The sequence below is a fragment of the Myotis lucifugus genome, unplaced genomic scaffold, assembly GCF_000147115.1.
Source record: "Myotis lucifugus unplaced genomic scaffold, Myoluc2.0 scaffold_0, whole genome shotgun sequence".
In the NCBI taxonomy this organism is placed as follows: domain Eukaryota; kingdom Metazoa; phylum Chordata; class Mammalia; order Chiroptera; family Vespertilionidae; genus Myotis; species Myotis lucifugus.
This window is the reverse complement of record NW_005871048.1, coordinates 6699342-6721643: the sequence shown is the minus strand read 5'-3', so window position 1 is coordinate 6721643 and position 22302 is coordinate 6699342. Positions and strand designations below refer to the sequence as shown.

Genomic DNA, 22302 nt, shown 5'->3' with positions numbered 1-22302 from the left:
GGTTCAAGGCTCTTTCAAACACATGATCATCTTTTGAAATGTCAGATTCCACCCACTAAACTCCATGCTGTTGTTTTTACCACTCTCATATTTTTTTTAACATTTTATTTCATTTTTCTATTTTAAAACAGTGAAATCCCATCCCCCTGCTTTCTGCCTGGGCCAAACATAACATGAAAATACCACAAAGACTCCGTGGGTAAAATGCAAAGGGATTCTGGTAACACACACCGACTGCTCTGTGTCTTTGCTTTCGAAAGCTTGTGTTCAGAGCCGTAGGTGCCTTCCTTTGAACGTGGAAGAAGAGAAAGCTTTGCCTTCAAAACATGACCAATACGTGGTCAGAAAAATCAAGAGGGTGCCAGTTGTATTTTGGTGGGGTCCTCTTAGACTCGGCAGCTCAAGGTGTTGCCTCCTTTCGTAAGCCTGTTGATTGCAGGAGCTTTGGGATTAGGAAGGTCTGGTGGAAGCATTATAAGCTTAAAAGTGGGAGCTAGCTGTATCACGAGTTCAACGTTTTATAATAATATTCTGGAAGCCTACAGACAGTATAACAAAGTAGCAAAAACATGGCCTGGGGCTCAAAAGACCTGGATTCTGGTTTCCACGTTGGATCTGTCTAGCGGGGAGACTTTGAGGAGGTCCTCAAACTTTCAGCAAATTAACTCTCCCATCTATAGAACAGTAAGTAAAACAAGAGCAGTTCTGAGATAACTTCCTGCTCTTACACTTTGCTGAGCATTCCTCTTTCATTGACATCAGAGATCCAGAGATCCATCAGTTCACACTGCATGGGAATTATCTCTTGATATGGTAAGGGTGGTTATGTCCTGTTTTCACAGTTTGGGGTTTTTGTTTCCCTCTGACTTTATATTAGATTTCTCCACATGATATTCCATTAATTCCAACTCTCTTTGTGTTTATAGGAAAAGATTCTTCTGTGGCTTCTTCAGTTCATGCAAGAACAAGGCATCTCGTTGGACGAAGTGGACCAAGATGGCAACAGTGCAGTTCATGTAGCCTCTCAGCATGGCTACCTCGGGTGCATACAGGTACACAGGCCCTGCTGCTTGGAAGAGCAAAATGCATTTATCAAGTAATTTTAAAAAAGGAAATTTTGTTCAATCCACTGGGAGAATGGATTAAATCAGCTTTTCCTATTGTAGTAGATGATAAGGAATTATATAGTTATATTTGTATTTTCACAAATCCACACAGATATAAGCAGAATAGCCCTATAAGATTCTCCTTGAATGTCACAGGATGCTGAGGACAATAGACATTAAGTACCTCCATGTTCTCAAGACAGTGGGAAATCAGTACCAGACTGACAACTCTCAGTCTCTCAAAGGGCAGACTGTTCTTGCTACCATTGGCATATAAAATAGGACAGATTTATGAAAAATAGGTATATGAAAAATAGGACAGATTTTTTAAGAATGGGTTAGAGCAGTGGTTCTCAACCTTCTGGCCCTTTAAATACAGTTCTTCATGTTGTGACCCAACCATAAAATTATTTTTGTTGCTACTTCATAACTGTAATGTTGCTACTGTTATGAATCGTAATGTAAATACCTGAGATGCAGGATGGTCTTAGGCAACCCCTGTGAAAGGGTCGTTCGAACGCCAAAGGGGTCGCGACCCACAGGTTGAGAACCGCTGCTGGGTTAGAGGAATTCTTTGGAGAAAGGAGCAGTGGGTTAGAGAGAGTGTGCTGTAGTCTTTCCCTGTAGCAGGACCAAGCTTCTCAAATGCATTTAAATGGGCCCAGAGTTGATAACAGGAAGGACTCAGCTGTTGGGCAGACTAGCCATGGCCTTGGTTGACCAGCCACTCCACTCACCGGCCTCAGGGGGCCTCATCTTTTTAGCTGAGTATGCCTTGCCAGAACTACTATAATCTATGTGTGCAATGATGTAAAGAGGTTGGGGAACAGAGCCACAGGAGAGGGGAGGGAGGTTCACCCCCTGCCCCAAACCACATGAGGGGCATCAGAGAGGGCTTCTTAGAGAGGGTAGGATTTCCACAAGAGGAGTCGGCACCTTATCCCTCAGCCAGATGCAGAGCTGCATGAAATTGAGCTTGACCAGGTGCCGCCATCATAACAGCACACAGTAAGAGGACCAAGCAAGGGTCTTCATACGAATGGAAAAGCCAGATAGACCTCTTCACCCAGAAAAAAGCATTCAGACTCCAAGTGACAAAGCAAAGAGAGAGGACAGCTGAGGAGTCGGGGAAGAGCAGGTAGAAGAGGAGTGACAGTGTGACGGGAAGAAAGGCTGGGAATCAGAAACGGTGTAGATGTGGCCTTAAATTTAATTTATGAACAGGAATCACAATTACCAGAATCAGACCAATCCCACCATTCTTATCATTGAAAATGACTCAACACCTGTGGCTTTGTTCCCACCCCTTGAGCAGAGCCGTTGAGAGCATGTGGTTGACAGCCAGGATGAGAGAAAGTACTTCTACTTCACAAGTTCACACAGTGCAAATATGTTATGTGGACATAACAACTCTAAGAAAGCAACACTCTTTGTTGCCTTATGTGTTGTTTCTTTTATTGCAAACTTAATGTGCTCATTTATTTAGCAGGTATTTATTAGGGTCCTACTGTGTGCAAGGCAGACTGTTTCTGATAAGAGAAAACTGGGCAGTGAGAACCAGTTGATCAGGAAAGTAGAGAGGACTCAGGAAATGACATGAGAAGATATGGAAAAGCTATAAAGTAAAAGGCAGAGAATGATTTTTTTTAAAGCAGCTCTCTAGAGTTTCCACCCACATGCAACTGCTGTTCGGAGAGCTAAATTGATAGAAAATATTCCAAGTGTTCAAAAGTTCCCCCACTAATGTTGGCAAAGGATAAAACTTCTAATTTAAGGCCCCAAGTTGTAAAAGGAGTGATGAGAAATTGGAGAGAAATTTAAATTATTACCAGGATCTGCAGGAAGATGAAAGGAGTAGCATTATTTTTTGTGGAAGAAAAATAATCAAATAAAAATGGAAAACGTTATTTTTCCATTTAACAAAACACTCCAATATTTAATAGTCTTGAAATAAACTTTTTTATCAGCTAATAAATGACGAAAGCCAAAGAAAACCAGCTGATATCACCAATTCCGTTTGAGATTTCAGTTATTTTTCTTTTTAATATGTGAGGAGAGGCAGTCTGTCCTTTCAGAACATTCATCACTCCACTTAGCACAAATGATACTTTTGGCACTCGATACCATGGCTGTGGAAACTTGGATAATCTTGGAAGCAGGTCTGTGTACTGGGTGTGATATTTTAAAAAAATACAAAGAGACTGAGACTAGAAGAGGGAGTGACCAAGGTTCCTTATGAGGTGGGAAGGGGACTGAGCTTGAAAAACATTGGAAAGAAAGCTGCAGAGGCCTGAGTCAAGGGAGTGATCCAGGCTGTGTTTGCACTGAGTGTCGGAGAGCTGGGAGAACTCGGGCGAGGTGGTCCCCCTGCCTCTTGGGAGGGGGACGGGAGGCTTTCTGGCAGATTGACCTTTCATGGTGAGTGATCATAAGCTGAAAGGAAAACGAAGCTCCTCAATGACCCCTGAGTCTAAGTAGTCTAGGAATTTAAAAATTACAAGCATTGCTTGTGGGAAAAACATTACCTATTACCGAAGTAAATCCAGAAGTCTACAATCTCATGTTGACAGTGTCAAAGGATATGTCAGACTGTGGCAGTGGATTCGTGTTGGTGCCACAGCTTTTTGTGGCATCTAATGTCATCACAGTATAATGTGAAAGAAGTTTGCTGTTGGTTTTTAATTAATGATGTGAACCATGCTCGTTCAAATCTCTCTCTCCTCTACTAATGATACACTGGCCGGAGTCCATAACTTTTTGCTTGCTTTTAACTATTAACATTTAATCCAAACCAGTTTAAAGTCTCAGTCTTATTTCTGATTGAAAGCATTCTCATCCCCAACCCAGATTGGACTCAGGGGTCAAGGGACTTGGCATGGGGGAGTGAGGCATGATCGGCTGTTTACTCGCCATGCTAGCTCCTATTCCCCTCTCTCTTCTGGGCTCCAGTGCTGGGGAGAAAGTGGATGTATGAAGAGAAAAAGCCCACTGTCTCTTTGCTTAACTGGGAAAGATCATGGCACACTCCCTGAAAGTTGTCACTGCTTCTTCAGCTCACCGTGGTTCGCTGCTGATGCCCTCTGTGGGCAGCCTTCAGGGGCTGACTTCTGAAGGGCACTGTGGTGGGGTATTCACAGGGCCCTCTGAGCCTCCCCACTGATACCTGACAGAGGAGATCTGACCTCAACCTTATACCCTCCTTCTTTCTCCACACAATTCTCTCTACTTGTGTTGCACCCCACTGCCTCTTGCTGCTAGAGAACCCTCCTATTTTTTTATCCTTAGAGAAAGAGAGAGAGAGAGAGAGAGAGAGAGAGAGAGAGAGAGAACATGGATTGGTTGCTTCCCTCCTGTAGGAACGCCAACCAGGGATCGAACCAATCCAGATATGTACCCTGACCAGGAATCGAACCCACAACCTTTTTGGTGTACGGGACGATGCTCCAACCACTTGAGCCACCTGGCCAAGGCTGGAGAACCCTCCCATATTTAATGGGGTAATAACAGCCTGGCACCAAGCTCCCTTCTACCTCAGCTGCTCAATCTATGGGACATACGCTTGCCATGGCACATGGTGGTAGTGCAGGCTGCCCAGCCCCGGCCATGTCATTTCATTCCAGCTCTTTTTATTCTTGATCAGGATCATTTAGGCTCAGCAACATGTCAAGTGTGCTGCCCAAGTCAATCGGCACCAATAAGCAAGTCCCACTCTCCTCCTGACAGGCATCCCCATGTTACGAGCCCACCCATTGAGAGGGGCGAAGCATCTCCTCACAGACACCACTCTGCACTGCCCTGTGCCCTGCATGCCTCATAAAGGACGGGACCTTAAGGATGGCAGCAACCTCCTCCCCTCCCAGGATCCTCCTCCTCCAGAGCCTGGGTGGGGTTGCTGGTAGTAGGGCAGGAGGTGTCTGATATCGACTGCTGAAAGCTCGCCAGGTTGCCCCACCCTGTCCTGTTATGGGCTCTGGGAACTGGTTTTGGAATAACAGGAAATCTCCATTCAACCTTCTGTTACAGTCATTAAAAATGTTGAGAAGGAGGCCCTGATATGACCCCATGTCTCTGCCTTTCTGACAGACCTTGGTTGAGTACGGAGCAAATGTCACCATGCAGAACCACACGGGGGACAAGCCCTCCCAGAGCGCCGAGCGCCACGGGCACACCCTGTGCTCCCGGTACCTGGTGGTGGTGGAGACCTGCATGTCACTGGCCTCTCAGGTGGTGAAGTTAACCAAGCAGCTGAAGGAGTAAGTGCCTATTCGCTCACTGAGAACAAAGTTTGGCCCGTCATTCCTGTGCTTAGGTTTCAGCAGGTGCTTTAGGAAACTCCCCATGTGGGTTGCATGGGGACTTCCTTGCATTCTCATCTTCTTCTCTCCCTCTGCCCCAAATCCTCACAGCCAGCGTTCATGCTGAAGATGCCATCTCTGCAGAGGCCAAATGATGTTCACACAAATAGGAAAAATGCAAAGCAAGTTTTCTAAGCCAGGAATTTAAGCTGTTGGACAAAGAGAGAGAGCTCTCTCTGTGTGTTCCCATCTCAGGGCCAGATTAGAGAGCAGGCGTGGAATCATCCCCCAACTTCTAAAGCTCACGAGAAAGAAAAGTCTAGAGATGGGCCAGTTTCTCAGTTTTCTCAAAAAGAAAAATATATAGTTGGAAAATTACAGACAGTTAACCTGGTAACCATCACTAGTAAATTGTTATAAAAATTAATCAGATGATTCATAAATCCTCAGAACATAAAATCTTATTCAGTCAGCATGATGTTACTCTGTCTACCTACAGTCAGTTCTTTCGCTATGAGATTGTTAAACTGACACACATTGCATACCTCACTGTCAGGGAAGCTTTCTGGGATTGTTGTCAGGATAGGCTTGGATAAAGTGGGGCTGGAGGACAGATAGGTCTTCGATGGGTTGAAGGATTAGGAGCAGACGCCCGCCTGAGACCAGGGTCAGCCCTTGGAAAACACAGCGGTCAAGTTAGAGTTGCCATAGTGGGGACAGAATCACTAAAAATCAGAATCAGTATTTGAAATAACATTAACAGAATGGGATGATAAGCCTTAAAAATTAATTTTAAAGGAAAATTATGAAGTGTATGCTTGGTGGAAGGCCTTAACTTATTACAAGTGTAATTTATAAATGCATGTGACAAGGCCTTGGACCCTTTGGCTCTACTACAAGTTTGGGGAAACCTTGATCTCCCTACTTGTACTGTCTTGCCTTAGAGGTACAAGTTTCTGCATCCCTTCACCCCACCTTCTGCCAGTGCATAGAATACTCTCTTTAAAGAGATTAGGCTTTTAATAGAGGAAATACCCTATATAATAAAAGGATAATATGCAAATTAACCATCATGCCATCACACAAGATGGCCATCCCCATGTGGTCACAAGATGGCCACCACAAGATGGCCGGCAGGGGAGGGCAGTTGTGGGCAAACAGGCCAGCAGGGGAGGGCAGTTAGGGGCGACCAGGATAGCAGTGGAGGGCAATTGGGGGTGACCAGGCCTGCAGGGAAGGGAGGGCAGTTGGGGGTGACCAGGCCGGCAGGGGAGGACAGTTAGGGGCAATCGGTCTGGCAGGGGAACAGTTAGGTGTCAATCAGGCTGGCAAGGGAGTGGTTAGGGGGCAATCAGGCAGGCAGGCAGGCAGGCAGGCGAGCAGTTGGGAGCAAGCAGTCCCGGATTGTGAGAGGGATGTCTGACTGCCAGTTTAGGCCCGATCTCTGTGGGATCGAGCCTAAACTGGCAGTCGGACATCCCCCGAGAGGTCCCAGATTGGACAGGGTGCAGGCTGGGCTGAGGGACTCCTCCCCTCCCCCCATGCATGAAATTTGTGCACCAGACCTCTAGTATAATAATATTTTTTAAATAATATAGTTCCTTGCAAGCATTCTTCACCCAGTTCCACAAAAAACAAAACTCCCCTGGGGCAAGCGAGCTAAGTGAGCTTGAAGAGACAATGCACACAAATTACTAACTCAGTAAGTTATCTTCCCACAGCGAACATACATGTCTTTTTGTACACATCTTTTTGTACATGTGTAGGCATTTCTAAAACTAAGTTCCTAGAAAGGAAATTCTAGAACATAGGGCATACATATTCAAAATATAGATAGATGCTACCTAATATCCTTCCCAAAATGTTGTGCCCATGTCCACTCCCCTCAGTAGTGTATAGACATAACCATAAAGAGGAAATTTAAAATGATCTAATAGAATGCTTTTCTAAAGGGTCATGTGAGAGAAGAGCTCACACAGCATTCCCCCCAGACTCTGTACCACAGAGCCTGAGAGGCTTTCATGAGCTGGAATAGCTGTTTTATTGGTGAACTTTTCACGGTCAGAGTCTCGGCTGTTCTCTCTACTGATGATCCTGGGATAAAATACATGTGTACACTAATAGGCAGCAGTTCTTCCATTGTGCCCAAAGCTGAGTGCTGTGGACAGTTGTAGTTCGGCCAATGACAAAGTAAAGTAGGATAGGTTACATGTGGACCCTAGTACTTTTCTCACCATGTGCCTCAGTGAGGTTGGCAAACTAGAAATGAGCAGAGATATCCACTTTGTATAGCCAGGGCACACTGTACCCTTCAGGCTCCAGGGCAGAAGGATGAATGGAAAACACTGGTTTTTCCAGTTCAAAATTCTGAGTGGAAGACATTCTTGAGTGCTTTTGCCTATCAGGATACCTTTACCACTTCTAGTTAACAAACACAGTTACTGTTCAGCTCTGTTAGAAATCCTAATTTACAGCCTAAGTATTATGGTTTGAATTGTGACCCTCTCAAAAATCTTATGTAATAAAAGCCTAATAGCTAAGTGTCCAGTCGGCCAGTCGGCCGTTCAACCAATCAAAGTGTGATATGCTAATGATATGCTAAGGCTGCTCAACTGCTCGCTATGACATGCACTAACCACCAGGGAGCAGACAGTCGACCAATCACTATGATGTGCGCTGACCACCAGGGGAAAGACGCTCTAACCGATAGGTGAGCTTGCTGCTGGGGTCCGGCCAATCGGGACTGAGCAACATGGGCCAGACATGCCCTAGAGCCCTCCCGTGGTCCCATCCCGGCTGGCCAACCGCCCACATTCCTCCCTAGCCCCGATCGTGCACCATTGGGGTCCCTTGGCCTGGCCTGCACCCTCTCACAATCCAGGACCCCTCAGGATATGTCAGAGAGCCGGTTTCAGCCTGATTCCGCAGACCAGGCCGAGTGACCCCACTAGTGCATGAATTGGTGCACTTGACCTCTAGTATATGATAATATGTTAGAGTCCTAACCCCTAGTACCTTAGAAAATGACCTTGTTTGGAGAGAGAGAAATATATGATAATATGTTGGAGTCCTAACCCCGAGTGCCTCAGAAAATGACCTTATTTGGAGAGAGAAAGAGAGAGAGAGAGAGAGAGAGAGAGATTTATAATCTTAAAAATGAGATTATACTGCACACAGTAACTTCCTTTTTTACTTAAGGAAAGTAAAATACACTTTATAAAGTATTCTCTCTCTTCTCTCTTCCTCTCTCTCTCTCTATATATATATTTTTAAAATAAATATATATATTTCTTTGAAATTTCAAATAAATATATATCCAAGTGTGTTATCATTTTAATAGCTCCCTTTATAGAAATAATTACAATTTTTTTACTCAGTCTTATTGATGAGCATTTAGGTTACTTACAGTTCTCCACCATATGAATAATAAATTTACATTCATTTTGGGTGCTTTTGATTGTATCTTTGGGAAATTTTCTGAAATGTAAGGATGAAGATTATGCACATTTATGAGGCTTTCAGATTTATAGCAACTTATTTTAAATTATCATGAAAAATTTTACACCTGCTGATTCATAGTAGGCACTGTGTACCAGAGAGTTTACTGCCTTGGTCTGTTTTCCCAGACAAACAGTGGAACGGGTCACACTCCAACACCAGCTCCAGCAACTTCTAGAGGCCCAGAGATCCGAGGGCAAGTCACTCCTTTCTTCGCCCAGGTAATGCCAGGAACATCAGTGGATGGAGTCCTTACATCTCTTAAATCTCAGAGCCTTCTTTTGGACTTCCTTTTAGTGTCTTTTAAGAAAATGACAACAGAACACAATTTAGCTTTATAAAGAGGAATAAGAATTCAGTAACCCAGGGAAAAGGCACTGGACCTGGAGTCAGATGACCTGGTTTGTCTCTGCTCTGCCATTTCTTCGTTCAATGACTATGAACAAGTCATTTACTCTTTCAGGGTCTTTCATTTCTTCACCTATAAAATGGGAATAAGGATATATAGGCTCATTAGGTTGTTGAAGATGGGATAAATTGAGAAAATCTGTGCAGGATTCATGTGCAAATAGTAAAGTAGTAGACAAGTTTTGTCATAGTATGAGTCTGAGGCATACTATACTTAGGTTACAGTTGCCCCTATGGAGTATTTGTGAATTGCTTTGAACAAACATTAAGTGATTATTCTTATTCCATTCTTACTGATTTGTAAGTTGTTAGTGGTAGTCAAGACCATGCCATGACTTGTGGCCGAGTCATTTTAACCCAGTAGGAAATCATCCCAATGTGTCCTTCCTCCTCTTTTCAGTTTGCCATGCTCTCCCGCTTCCAGAAAGTCCCAGTGGAAATCCCCAGATACCGATGATGAGTCTGTAGCCAAAAGCAAACCAGGAGTCCAAGAGGGGATGCCAGTCCTTGCCAGCCTGTCAGCATCCAGCCGGGCCAGGGCTAAAGCAAAAGATGAAGATTCGGATAGAATCCTTCGCCAGTTACTGGGGAAAGACATCTCAGAGAATGTCTGCACCCAGGAAAAGTTGTCCTTGGAATTCCAGGATACTCAGGCTTCCTCTAGAAATTCCAAGAAGATCCCTCCGGAGAAGAGGGAACTGAAGTTAGCCCGACTGAGGCAGCTGATGCAGCGGTCACTGAGTGAGTCGGACACAGACTCCAACACCTCTGAGGACCCCAAGAGCACACCCGTGAGGAAGGCTGAGCGGCCCAGGCCGCAGCCCATCGTGGAAAGTGCGGAGGCCATAGACAGCGCAGAAAGCTTACACTTGATGATCAAGAAACACACCTTGGCGTCAGGACGCAGGTTTCCTTTCGGGATCAAGGCCTCCAAATCTCTGGATGGCCACAGCCCATCTCCCACCTCAGAGAGCAGCGAACCAGACTTGGAATCCCATGGTCCAGGCTCAGGGACCACTCCCCCAAACCAGCCCTCTGGAGACCCCACTCTGCCCAGCCCTGACAGCACGGCTGCCCAGAAAGTGGCCACGAGTCCCAAGAGTGCCCTCAAGTCTCCGTCCTCCAAGCGCCGGACATCTCAGAACTTGAAACTCAGAGTCACCTTTGAGGAGCCCGTGGTGCAGATGGAGCAAACTGGCCTTGAACTCAATGGAGAGAAGGACAGAGATAAGGGCAGGACCCTCCAGCGGACCTCCACAAGTAGCGAATCAGGGGATCAGCTAAAAAGACCTTTCGGGACTTTCCGATCCATCATGGAGACACTCAGTGGCAACCAGAACAATAATAATAATTATCAGGCGGTCAACCAGCTGAAGACTTGCACACTGCCCTTAACCTCACTTGGAAGGAAGACGACAGACACCAAGGGAAACCCCGTGAGCTCTGCTAGCAAAGGAAAGAATAAGGCGGTGAGTGCTATTTGGAGGATACCTCTCTTTTTCCTTTGAATTTTGTCATTCTTGACATTGCAGATTGCTGACCTTTGTCACCTTGAGGTAATCCCCAGAAAAATTCCAAAGGAATGGATGGAAAGCCAAATTTATGTGTTTCTCATGAGATATGTTAGAGAACAGACCCTTTGCTATTCCTCTGGATAATACTCTGAGAGAAAGATTAAATAAATCACAGGAAATTACATTCTGGTCTCTAAATTTCCCTAAACAGTTTGATCCTTGAGTATTAGGAGTCCTTGACCACCAGTTGATGGGAAACCAGGCCCTTCTTGGGCGTGGAGTCTGCCTCAGGAAGAGTTTGTTTTCCTCGTGTGACTGGATGGTTTATTCCCAAGCCCAATTAAAGAGCGCATAAAGACTTAACTATTGAACACTGGAGTGATCTTTAAAATAAATACACCACAGGGACCTCCGCGTTGGCATTGTATGATGCGGGCCGCTGCGTGTGGATCAGGAGGCCGGAGCAGCTGAGTGCTTGCCAGCACACAGGGGGTGGCAGAGTGAGCCACGAACTACGTTTTATAATTGCATTTGTTGGAAAACCATGCACTATAATCTGTGGTTTAAATCCAGTGAATAAGAAACACGAGCATCTTTTTAGGCAATGTTTCCAACATGCTCTGTGCACGCCATGCCCTCAGAAATGGTAGGGCAGCCAAAATGCAAAACTCAGGAATGGAAGGACCCAGAATATCCATCATGCAATCTAGAGAGTCACACCCACATGATTTATCATTTGGTACAAGGTAAACTCCCAGCCAGGACTCAGAACTGTCTAATTCTTTTTGCCATAGCAACATCAAGTTTTAGTTATTATCTCTCTAATTAAATAAACCCCAATTGGTTTCCACCGTGAATTGCCTTCATTATAAAGAACTTCAGCTGTATCTGTTTCCTCTAGAAGAGTCACACTTGTGCCCCAAAAACCAGGCCCTTGGGGTTAAATATGAGCAAACGTACATTGCTCAGATAAAACTATTCCAAGTAACTGAACAAGTTCTCTTGCTCAGGAGTACAAGGATGTTCTCAACAGTTCCCCACCACCACCACCACCACCACCAGCTCCTTAAAGTGCACACAAAGCTTCTAGTCTGCTCTCTCCCCTGCATGCCTCCCGTTCATTGAGACTTGCATGTGCTGAGCTTGCTGCATGTTTTCAGATGATGTTTAATTGCACCTCTAGGAGAAGGCCAGCAGCTGCATCAGCCTTCCCTCTAACACGCTGACTGAAGAGCATCTGCAAAACTGCGCACGGTATGTGGGGTAGGGGATGCATAGCACAGGGGTGCCATGCCTTCGCTTTGAATTGCATGACCTTTTCTTTTCTATTTATTTTTTTAAATATATTTTTATTGATTTCAGAGAGGAAGGGAGAGGGAGAGAGAATCATTAATTGGATGCCTCCTGCACGCCCCCTACTGGGGATCAAGACCACAACGCAGGCATGTGCCCTGACCGGGAATCAAACCGTGACCTCCTGGTTCACAGGTTGATGCTCAACCACTGAGCTATGCTAGCCAGGCTGCATGACCTTTTAAATCATGGCCCTGGAGCCACTTAGCAGGGCTGACACAAAGGAAGAAGAAACCTATAGCCCTTCCCCCGAATAGAAGCAGGCAGACTTGTAACTGGCCCTTAGAGAGGAAGCAAGTGCCCTGTAGGAGGGGCTTCATTTCAGCAGCAGAGGGCCCAGGAGTCTACTCCGCTCACAAACATGCTGTGTTTTTCAGTTGACTTTGGTTTTCAGTCTTTGTTTTCATGGAGTCAAGTACCAAGTAGGTATAGAAATTAAATTTCCTGTCATGGGTGAAATGAGTCAACCTCCAATCAGAATCAGAACTTTGAAGCAGAGCTGAGGGTTTCTTTCATTGTTGATCATAGACGGAAAGCTCATTTCATCACTATTCTGCTGCCCCTGGGAGCAGCCGGGCCCTGCCATTCTGAAATTGCTCCAGTGTAGCATTTGGAACCACAGTGCCAGTCAGTAAGCCGGTCTCTTTCTCAAACAAAACCGTTACAAGTCGAAATGCATGGACTGTGCATAAAAGGGTCATGTTGAAGGTCATAGGTGGCTGGACTGCTCCTTGGGCAGAGTCCTCCCGTAGCCTAGCTTTGTTTCATCTTCCTGGGGGGGATATGCATTCCTCCCTGACAAGGTGGGGAACAGGGGGCAAGATAAGGAGAGCAGTGGAGGGGAGTCAATGCAGGCAGTGCCCTAACTGGTTTATTTCAGAGGAGTTAAACCCAAACCCATTTTAAAGGGAGACTGTCACTTTTAAATCATTTAAATTAAATTAAACAAATCATTTAATTTAAAATTTAATTTAAATTAAAAGTATGACACACCTTTTAGCCCTCTTCCAAAATCCTCCAAAATGTTTGTGTGAGTGTGTGTGTGTGTGTGTGTGTGTGTGTGTTGTGGGTATGAATTTTAGTTCCGAATACTAAGAGAAATGTCACTCTCCTTCCCTCCCCTCCTCGAAATCAAATGTAATCTTCTCCAGGTCTCTATTCAGGCTAGTACATCGCAGTCATTTTAGTGGGTGCCCCTAGGGGTCTCATTAATTCAGTAAATTGAAGGAAGTGCCTTGAATGTTCAGCATTGACTGGTCACCAGAGTTCTGCTTGGGGCAGGCTCACATGTTGCCTATGTCTGGGCTGCTTTGGCCACACAGGGGCCGGGAATCTTGGCCAGTGCTGACAGCCTAGTGCCTGGAGGTGGGGAGGGAACAGGAAAAATATCAGCTCCCTTCCCAGGCATTGCGATTGGCACTTCTGTTTCTCCCCACCTACCTTTCCCACCCACATACCTTCTCTGCCCCCATCGTAGGTTGGGTGTGTCTCCTGGTGCCTAGAAAATTCTGTTTTTGTCCTTGAACAGAAGTCCCCAGTGATACCCTGAGGGAATGAAGTACAAAGACTGACCAACTCCTGTGGGTAGGGGGCTGGGGAGGACCCCTCATTTCTTCCAGGCTTCTTCAGCACCTGGGAAAAAGGACAGTATCACAGTAGATTCTCCTGCCAGAAATAGTTCATCCTGTCTTCCTAGAACCAAGGGAACGAAGCTGAACAATGTACTATAGTAAGATGACAAAGATCAGAGCACAGCACGAGGTTGTGGGGCTACTTGGATATCTAACATGAGGTTAACAGTTCCCTAGTCAGTTTAAGAAGCAAGCCTTCTGAAGGCTGTTTCGAACCTATCAGATTCCCGGGCTTTTTAAATTAAATTTGGTTTCAGTGATAAATAGAAATCCAAAAGTAAACATATTCATTGTATTTAAATAAGCATCCTGGCCATTTCCATCCTTGCCTTATAAATTAACCTGCACTTTATTAAGTTTTTAGTTTGACTGCTTTGTTCATGCCGGAGAGGGGAGATTTCTCTCTTTCACTCATAATCACCCAGAGGCAGAGACAGCCACCCCAGAAAGGATGGGAATCTCTAGTTGAAATAAGGATTCCTCTGAGAAATTAAGACTAGCATGGGAACATGGGCATGAAAAACACCTAATCAACTAGTGCCTGCTTCATTTTGCCTGTTTGCCTGTGAGGCCCACAGAGAAAGCATCCCATAGAAAGATGCAAGAAGGAAAGGAACCCAGGTGTTCATCCATCAGTGATGGCTTTACATCTTGTCCCTAGAACTTGCTTGAAGGCCAGATGGCCCCTCTCAGGTAGGAGGATTGCTAGGCTCATATAACTTTGGAAACCAATGGCAGTCAGTGGGTTAGCGTTGGCTCCACACATTATGGCACTGAATGGCCCTGTCAGTATAGCCCTGGGCGGGAGGGTGAGGCAGTGGGCCCCATTTCCAGGCATACACTAGAATCACATTTCAGTTCCAGAGAAATTTTTATTTTTCCTGGTAAATAAAAAAATAGGGGCAATAAATGCAACATTTTAAAGAATGTCAGCACTGTGAGGGGGTTCTGTTTGCTATTTATTTTTCTAAATTGGTCACAGCTTGATAGAAAGAATCTAAATTTCTTTTCAGTGCCTTTTAAAATTAGATTCAACTCTATTACTTTGAACAGCTTTCCCAGTGTGTTTCAACTGCAGAGGATGACTTTGTTTATAACAGTCAGATTTATCTCTACTTTTTATTACAAAGGACAAATTGGTTTTGAGTTATTACAACTCCAAGGGAATGTTTGCAATTACTTGTCTTAAAATGTCAATAAGCCATCCATTTCCCAGAGTTTAAGTCTATCTGAGATCTGTAGCAAATGAAATGAGTATTGGTTCCAGTTACGAATGGGCAGAGGGCATTAACCCTTGACCACTACCAGTCACACTGTCTCTGACCACGGTGGCACTGTGCCCTGAGGGGTGAACATCAGGAGACTCCTGATCCTAGGACCAACTTGAGAATATACTCTCCTTTAAGACAGTAAGCAATAAAAACCATGAGTGTGGATTTTACTATGAAGGAATTAGCCATACTCAGAATTACACATGTAGAGCCAAGAGCTGGCATCAAATATCAAATATCAAACAGAGTGATACGTTTGGCCTGAGATAACGAGTGTGTGTGGCAGTGGTCGTCTGCTGTGCCCAACAGGAGATGAGTTCAGGGTGCCCACCCCCACCAGTTGGCAAGCATGTGCATACACACACACACACACACACACACACTTCTGTCCTTGTTGTTATCAGAATATCATTCTAAACAGCAAAATGAGCAGAGATGTGGAAGACACTGGGAATGTAGAGGTGAGGCCCTGGCTGAAACCTGACCCTCAGCCCCACTGAGCAGCATTTCCAGATCCCGATGGAAACACGCATTCGGCCCAGAAAGGAATCCCTGATCCTACTGAGCAAGTACATCTTTGCCATAATGTCTCTGGATATAATACAGTGACCACATTTTAATCTTTCCTTAAGTGTTTGACCTGGAAGTATTTATTTTTAACCCATATGCTTTTTAAGGATCCTTGTCGGGGATGATTATATAAGTAGCCACGGGTACGTTTCTAGGCTCTCTGAGTATGTGTTGATTGCATAGTTCTAGAGCGCACCCGGGAAAGCAGACAGAATCTTCCCAATGTAACCGTTTAGGAAAGTTTGTTAAAGTGCTATTACTAAAAGGGTATTTTGTAACACGTACAGACATTAGACTTACTGCTAAAAAACTATAGTTTCTAATTCTAAGCTTCATCTGAAGTATATGTGTGTGTTTTTCATTTCTGATATACTAGCTCTGGGTCCAGAGCCAGTCAGTCAGGAGGAGTTGATTTCTGACTTGAGGTGATCAATCATCTTTGCTCCAGAACCCATCCCCACCACCCCCACCCCAGAGCCTATCTGGTCTCCTTCCTTTCTACACCTCCCCAAGTTCCCCAGTGTTCTGTGTTCCCTGCACAACTCTTGTCCCTCCCACCCCCATCTCTGCCTCCCTAGGGTTCAAATTTGATTCCAAGAGAAAACCTGCATTTCACACTGAAGCTTTGTCCATATGACTTGGAGGAAGGAAGGGGAGCCCAATCTTGAACCATTCCTCCAGACTCCATTAATTGACAGGATCTCCTCTGAAAGGAGCCACAGCTGTACATTGCCGTTGGCTGTTGCCCAATAGGATATTCTGTGTAGAGAGAAATGTCCATGTTATGGGGAATGGTTAAAATGACTGGATCTTTCCAGCATCCAAGCACAATGTAGCAGACGCTTTCTGAAAGCTGCCAGAGCTCTCACGATTGATGAGAGCATGATTCACAAATGCAGCTTCTTTTCATAAGCTCCTTGCGCCCCCTGGGAAAAGGAGAAAGCATATTCCGACACAGAAAGGCAGTGAGTTTCATATAAAAGTAGGATGAGTTGAGACATAGGAAAAAGAAAAAAAGCTATTACAATGAAGATCCTATGTTCTGTCTTAAAGCGCTGCCTTCGAAAGGCAAGGAATGAACATGCGGAACAATCATGAACTATAGGTAGGAGGGCAGGGGGAGACCTGCCTTGGAAACTAAAATCATCCCACTGGAAATACATTTCTTCCAGCATGCTAATCCTGGTTTCAGTGTAGTCACACAACTTAAGAACAAAACTCCCTTCTCCCAACTCCACTCTCCTAGCCTCACTCCCCCCGGGTTCGGTTTTGAACTGTGTAACTCCAAAAGGGACACGTTCTCGTATGAGTCCTCACGGTACCATGTCTGCCACAGCTAGGATATCCTTGCACACTAAGAGAGCAGTGCCTGTCTGTAAACTCTCTTAAGGCTGGAGTTTTAAAGAATCAGCAAGTTACATGAGGTTTAAAAGTACCAGACAGAGACTTTACTCAGCACCGTCCAATACCTTCACCAAGCATCCCTGCTCCAACCACAGTCACTTGGGATTTTCCTTCCCACGCAGAGATCAGTGCAGATACGGGATGTTACTGAGTTGCCAGCGCACTCATTTCAACAACATCATCAGCTCTAAGCCATGCATTTTGCTGTGCCACAGTAAGGCATGGTCCCTTCATTCAATGAGATCACAATCAAGAGAGAATTCAAAGAGGATACCATTAAAAAATGGTGACTTCCATGAAAGGTCTAAGAACTTCATGAGAACAGTGACCCTGATGGCACTATCACACCCCCAGATGTATTCCAAGTGTCCAGCATGGTGGCTGGCACACGCTAGGAACTTCATACATATTTGGAGAGAGGGCGAGCTGGTGGGAAGAAATGGAAGAAGAGGGCAAAAGCGGAGTAAAACAGAAGGACTGAGGCTGTCATCTCATGGAAAGAGTGGTGTGCTCTGTTTAAAGCTAGGCCTTCTGATTGCAAGTCCACCTACCAACAGGGAGTGTTGGTTTGGGTACTTGGGTTTTCATTCTTTGAACCAGAACCCCATTTTTTAGTAGCTGGAATTTGTAGATATGCTCTCTCACTAAAGCTTGGAAGGGGGCCACAAAAGTAGCAACGGTCCCCTATTTTGGTTATCAGTGGAAATGTAATGCATGCCCGTGGACCATGTAAGACTAACCCTCTAAGTTGCTGTCTGGGCTATGGAACATGCAGTCAGCAAATTCAAGTACATGAAAAACTGTGATTTAAATTCAAGCCCTTTTCTTCTTTCCAATTTTGGGCACTGAGAATGTGATTTTATATCCAAAAATGAAATCAAGGACCAGCAAATTATCTGAATAATTCATGCTAGAATTACTGAAATACTTTTGTTCTTTAGAATACTGGTAATTAAGGACTGAGTAATTGAAGGCTTCAGAGATGCTTGAATTAGCCTGATATTATTCAGATAAATGCCTCAAATTAACATTTTCCTGGGTGTATATTCAGCTCTAATCATTCTGGATTTGTCCTGCAGAAAGTGTTCTTTTTAGTGTTTTTGACCACAGTGTCTCTTATACTAAAGCAGAAATACTACACCTGTCTATTCTCCTTCCTGTTTCTGAAATATTATTGGCATTTTTGTTTGATATCATCTCCTCTCCCATTACCTTTATTCATTTAGGTTTATGCCTTTTTTATGTCTTTCCTTTTTTAATGTACCTTTGTTTTGTAAGAAAATGTGTATTTAATCCACCATGTTTAGTTGGAAGTCCTTAGAATATCTTTCAACCAGCTGGGTTTTTCCTTCTCCCTTTCTTACCCATGGACAACTCTCTGTAGTTCTATTCAGAGGAATACAAAAAATTAAGAATTACATCTTTCATATTGTGACAATAATCAAGTACTTATTAAAGCACTAAGAATATGCCCTAGCAGGTATGGCTCAGTGGATAGAGTGTTGGCCTGCAGACTGAAGGGTCTTGGGTTTGATTCCGGTCCAGGGCCTGTACCTCATTTGCAGGCTCCTCCCCGGCCTGGGCCCTGGTCAGGGTTCATGCAGGAGGCAACCAATTGATGTTTCTCTCACATCAATATTTCTCTCTGTATTTCCTTTGCTCTTCCACTCTCTCTAAAAATCAATGGAAAAATAGCCTTGGGTGAGGATAAAAAATAATAACAATAATACATGATTTTGAGACTACAAGACCACAGTTGGGGTTCTCCATCCAATTATGTCCTCTTGTTAGCAAGGACCATTATTACCAGAGAGAGTTTGTTTTTGTCTGATGCAGCAACAAGGAGGAATTGGTAATATGGAGGCTTTCTGGCTCTCAAGAGATCACTCCTTTCTGGAAGATTTTATCCCGAGGATGGGACTAATATCCCATGAAAATGAATGCATGTACCCAGAGGGCAATTCACCTAAAAAAACAAAACTGTTCCAAGTGTTCAGCTGGTACTTCTTTGCACAGACTTACTAGGTATCAAGTATTGAGGGGAAAACAGCATTATTGTTCCCTAGTTTCTTCTTTTCCCTATAGATTTACCTAGTTGTGTTCTTTTTTTTTAATTAAATCTTTATTATTCAGATTACATTTGTTCCTCTTTTTCCCCCCCATAACTCCCCTCCTCCCATTTCCCGCCCCACCCTCCACCCTCACTCCTCACCCACTGTCCTCATCCATAGGTGCACGATTTTTGTCCAGTCTCTTCCCGCATCTCCCATTCCCCTTTCCCCCCCAAGAATAGTCTGTCCATTCCCTTTCTATGTCCCTGATTCATTATAATCACCAGTTCATTCTGTACATCAGATTATTTATTCACTTGATTCTTAGATTCACTTGTTGATAGATGCATGTTTGTTGTTCACAATTTGTATCTTTACCTTTTTCTTCTTCCTCTTCTTAAAGGATACCTTTCAGCATTTCATATAATACTGGTGTTTACCTATGCCGCCATCTTGGTTCTCCTCCTAGTTGTGTTCTTCTAACATATACTACTCAGTAATCACACACCCACAGAAAAAGCATCTTCTTTAAATGATTAATAACTTTAAATTGCCCTAGCCAGTTTGCTCAGTGGATAGAGCGTCAGCCCATAATCTGAAGGGTTGTGAGTTTGATTCCAATCAAGGGCATGCACCTAGGTTGCAGACTTCATCCTGGCTGGCTGGGGCACCTGCTGGAGGCAACCAATCAATGTGTCTTTGTCACGTCGCTGTTTCTCTCTCACTGTCTCTCCCCGTCCCTTCCACTCTCTCTAAAAATGAATGGAAAAATATCCTCAGGAGAGGATTAACCACCACAACAAGAAGCTATTAAGCTTATTGGAGAATAAAAGGTGTCACCAGTGAACCCATGTAAATAAAATATAAATATTTCATGTTTCCATTAAATTAGCAGTATTATACATACTTTCTATTTTGTTTGTGATAAAATTCACTCGACTATAGAATTTCACCTGGATTCCAATCAGCAGTTGGAATTGAGAATTTAAGTGTTCACTCCGTGTGTTACGACATGTTTTTTACTTATTTTTCAAAGAGTGGTTTATATGAAAAGAGAATGATTTGCCTGCTAGAATGAAGTGTTCTTCAGTGTGGTTTGTGTGAGGATAACTTCCATTTTTGGTGAATTGGTTAGTGGTATTGTCTTGTAACTTGACCGTCGTTTTATCTAATTTTGGCCTCGTGGTTTCTTTTCTGCTTAGGCATAATGACATCAATAGGAGAATGAAGAAATCCTACAGCATAAAGCACATTGCTGAGCCAGAGCCAAAAGAACTCTTCTTGTAAATCACTTTTTTACCATCGCTGCCCTCTGGACACCATTGGAAACTGGACTCTCCTCTGTGGAAATAGAACCATGGGAACAATGCCTCGCCAGCAGCAGAACAGAGTATCAGGATGCCTTAAATCTATAGTGGTCGCCTATAGAAGACACATTTTGGGGGGTGATATTTGTATATATAACTTGTTTTTAAAGAGACATTCACCAAGCCACTGACGCCGTTTTGTATTTCATCAATTGCATGAGTGTTTGCTAATGTTGATTGAACTTCCCTTTCTCCATAATATGGGCAGTTTGGGCTCCACATCTCAATGAGACCAGGCCAGTGGTATTGTTTTCTGTCAAGAACGTTTTTCTGGCATTTCTACTTTTTGTGTAAAGGAAATAAAACAATGTTAACAGCCACCTATAAGCTGGGGACACCTACTTTCTAATAAATCTCTGATCTGATTTCTAAGGGACTCTGAGAGTATTTTGATTGCTGCTATTTTATTTCAGGAACAAACTGCCCAGTTTAACTGTGTTCCCACAGGGATCAAATAAAACATTCTAGTTTTCATTAAGTACTAAAGGATCAGACAAGTATATAAAATTAGTCAATTCCTCTGTCTGTTCAAATTGCAGCGTTGACATGAGAAAATACTAATGACAACTGAGGATTTAGCCCTTTCTTGGGTCGCTTTTTTTTCTGCCTCTCGCACATTATGAAGCCAGTCTAATCCCTTTAGGAGACAGCGTGGAGCCTGAGTTTATAACAGCCCTATTGATGTTGCTTTTTCAGTTCATGGATGGAAGCAGTAAGTTCCATGAGATTTCATCCTATCACGTAAAAATATATTTCTGTTGAAACTTCAAAAGTTTTATTTGCAACATGTTGGCAGAGCCTGCCTACAAGAAGCCCTGTCAGATTTTAGTATTAATGTGCAATATATTCTTACCAGTAGGAAGGAGCAGTGTATGCCATGAATAAACAGTTACTAGCAATGTCACTGCAGTCAAATGTGGAGCATTCTGTATCCTGCGGACAAAATAATGCAAGGGACCAAATTAAGAGGTCATTTTGCATATGTGGGCCATCTGAAAAACTTGAGATGCAATGAAGTAGGAAGAAGGAGCTAATATTTAAGTGTCTTTTATGCACCAACCTCACTTGCGTGCAGATATTACTCCCATTTTATAAACTAGAACATTAAACTTCAGAAAGTTTAAGTCCTGTGTCCAAGGTAAATGGAAGAATTGGCTTTGGTACACATTTTCTCACCATCTCCGTTACACTTTACCCATCTGTCCAGCACTATGCTATCTCCTTGGTACATTGCCCACAGGACTAGCACACAGGGAGCAGGAGTTGTGGTGTTGGCTCTACTTGTGGACAATTCTTTGGTCTTGGGTAGAAGATACTGCCTCCTTGGTAAACCTGGGAAAGGGCAAGCCTGGACTACATACACATCTAGAAGGTAGGTTCCTTCCAGCTTACAGAGCAGCATGTCTATAAATGTTGGCCCACTTGCTGTGTTCTTGTCCTGTGAGTTTCTGTTGTTGGAACCTGGTTCCATGTGTGGTTGTGCGTTTCTCATTGTCTTTTTGTCAAATGAGATGCCCTGTTCTGATTTGGGCCCCTTGGTCTCCTGTGCCCCCTTTGATTGCTTCCTCCGATTTCACTGCTCTGTTCTAGTTCTTGAGCCTCTAATAGAGAATATATGGCAAGCACACATGGAATTTAGATCCTGTGTTTTCTGCTTGGTACAGAGGAGGTAACGCTGGGATCACACAAGGGCCAACCTTAGAGACTTAGCTCTAGAAGGGGGTTCGCAAAGGAAGGACACCCTGAGAGTGCTGTCTCTCCCAGAGGCCCCAGTTTTGTTCTTAGACTATGTTTTTAAACTTGAATGTTGAAGTTGGGCTGGGTATCCTGCAGA

At 44.0% G+C, this 22302-nt stretch overlaps 1 protein-coding gene across 1 annotated transcript in view; it reads left to right on the top strand.

Annotated features, from left to right (window-relative positions):
• Nucleotides 1–20844, top strand: part of SNCAIP (synuclein alpha interacting protein) — a 66954-nt gene extending 46110 nt beyond the window's left edge. The window contains exons 6-11 of the mRNA XM_023744013.1: nt 927–1052; nt 5190–5359; nt 9028–9120; nt 9708–10776; nt 12005–12075; nt 20304–20844. Coding sequence (XP_023599781.1) covers nt 927–1052; nt 5190–5359; nt 9028–9120; nt 9708–10776; nt 12005–12075; nt 20304–20388 — 1614 coding nt within the window. The 3' untranslated portion in view covers nt 20389–20844. The remainder of the gene's footprint in view (nt 1–926; nt 1053–5189; nt 5360–9027; nt 9121–9707; nt 10777–12004; nt 12076–20303) is intronic.
• The last annotated feature ends 1458 nt before the right edge of the window (nt 20845–22302 follow it).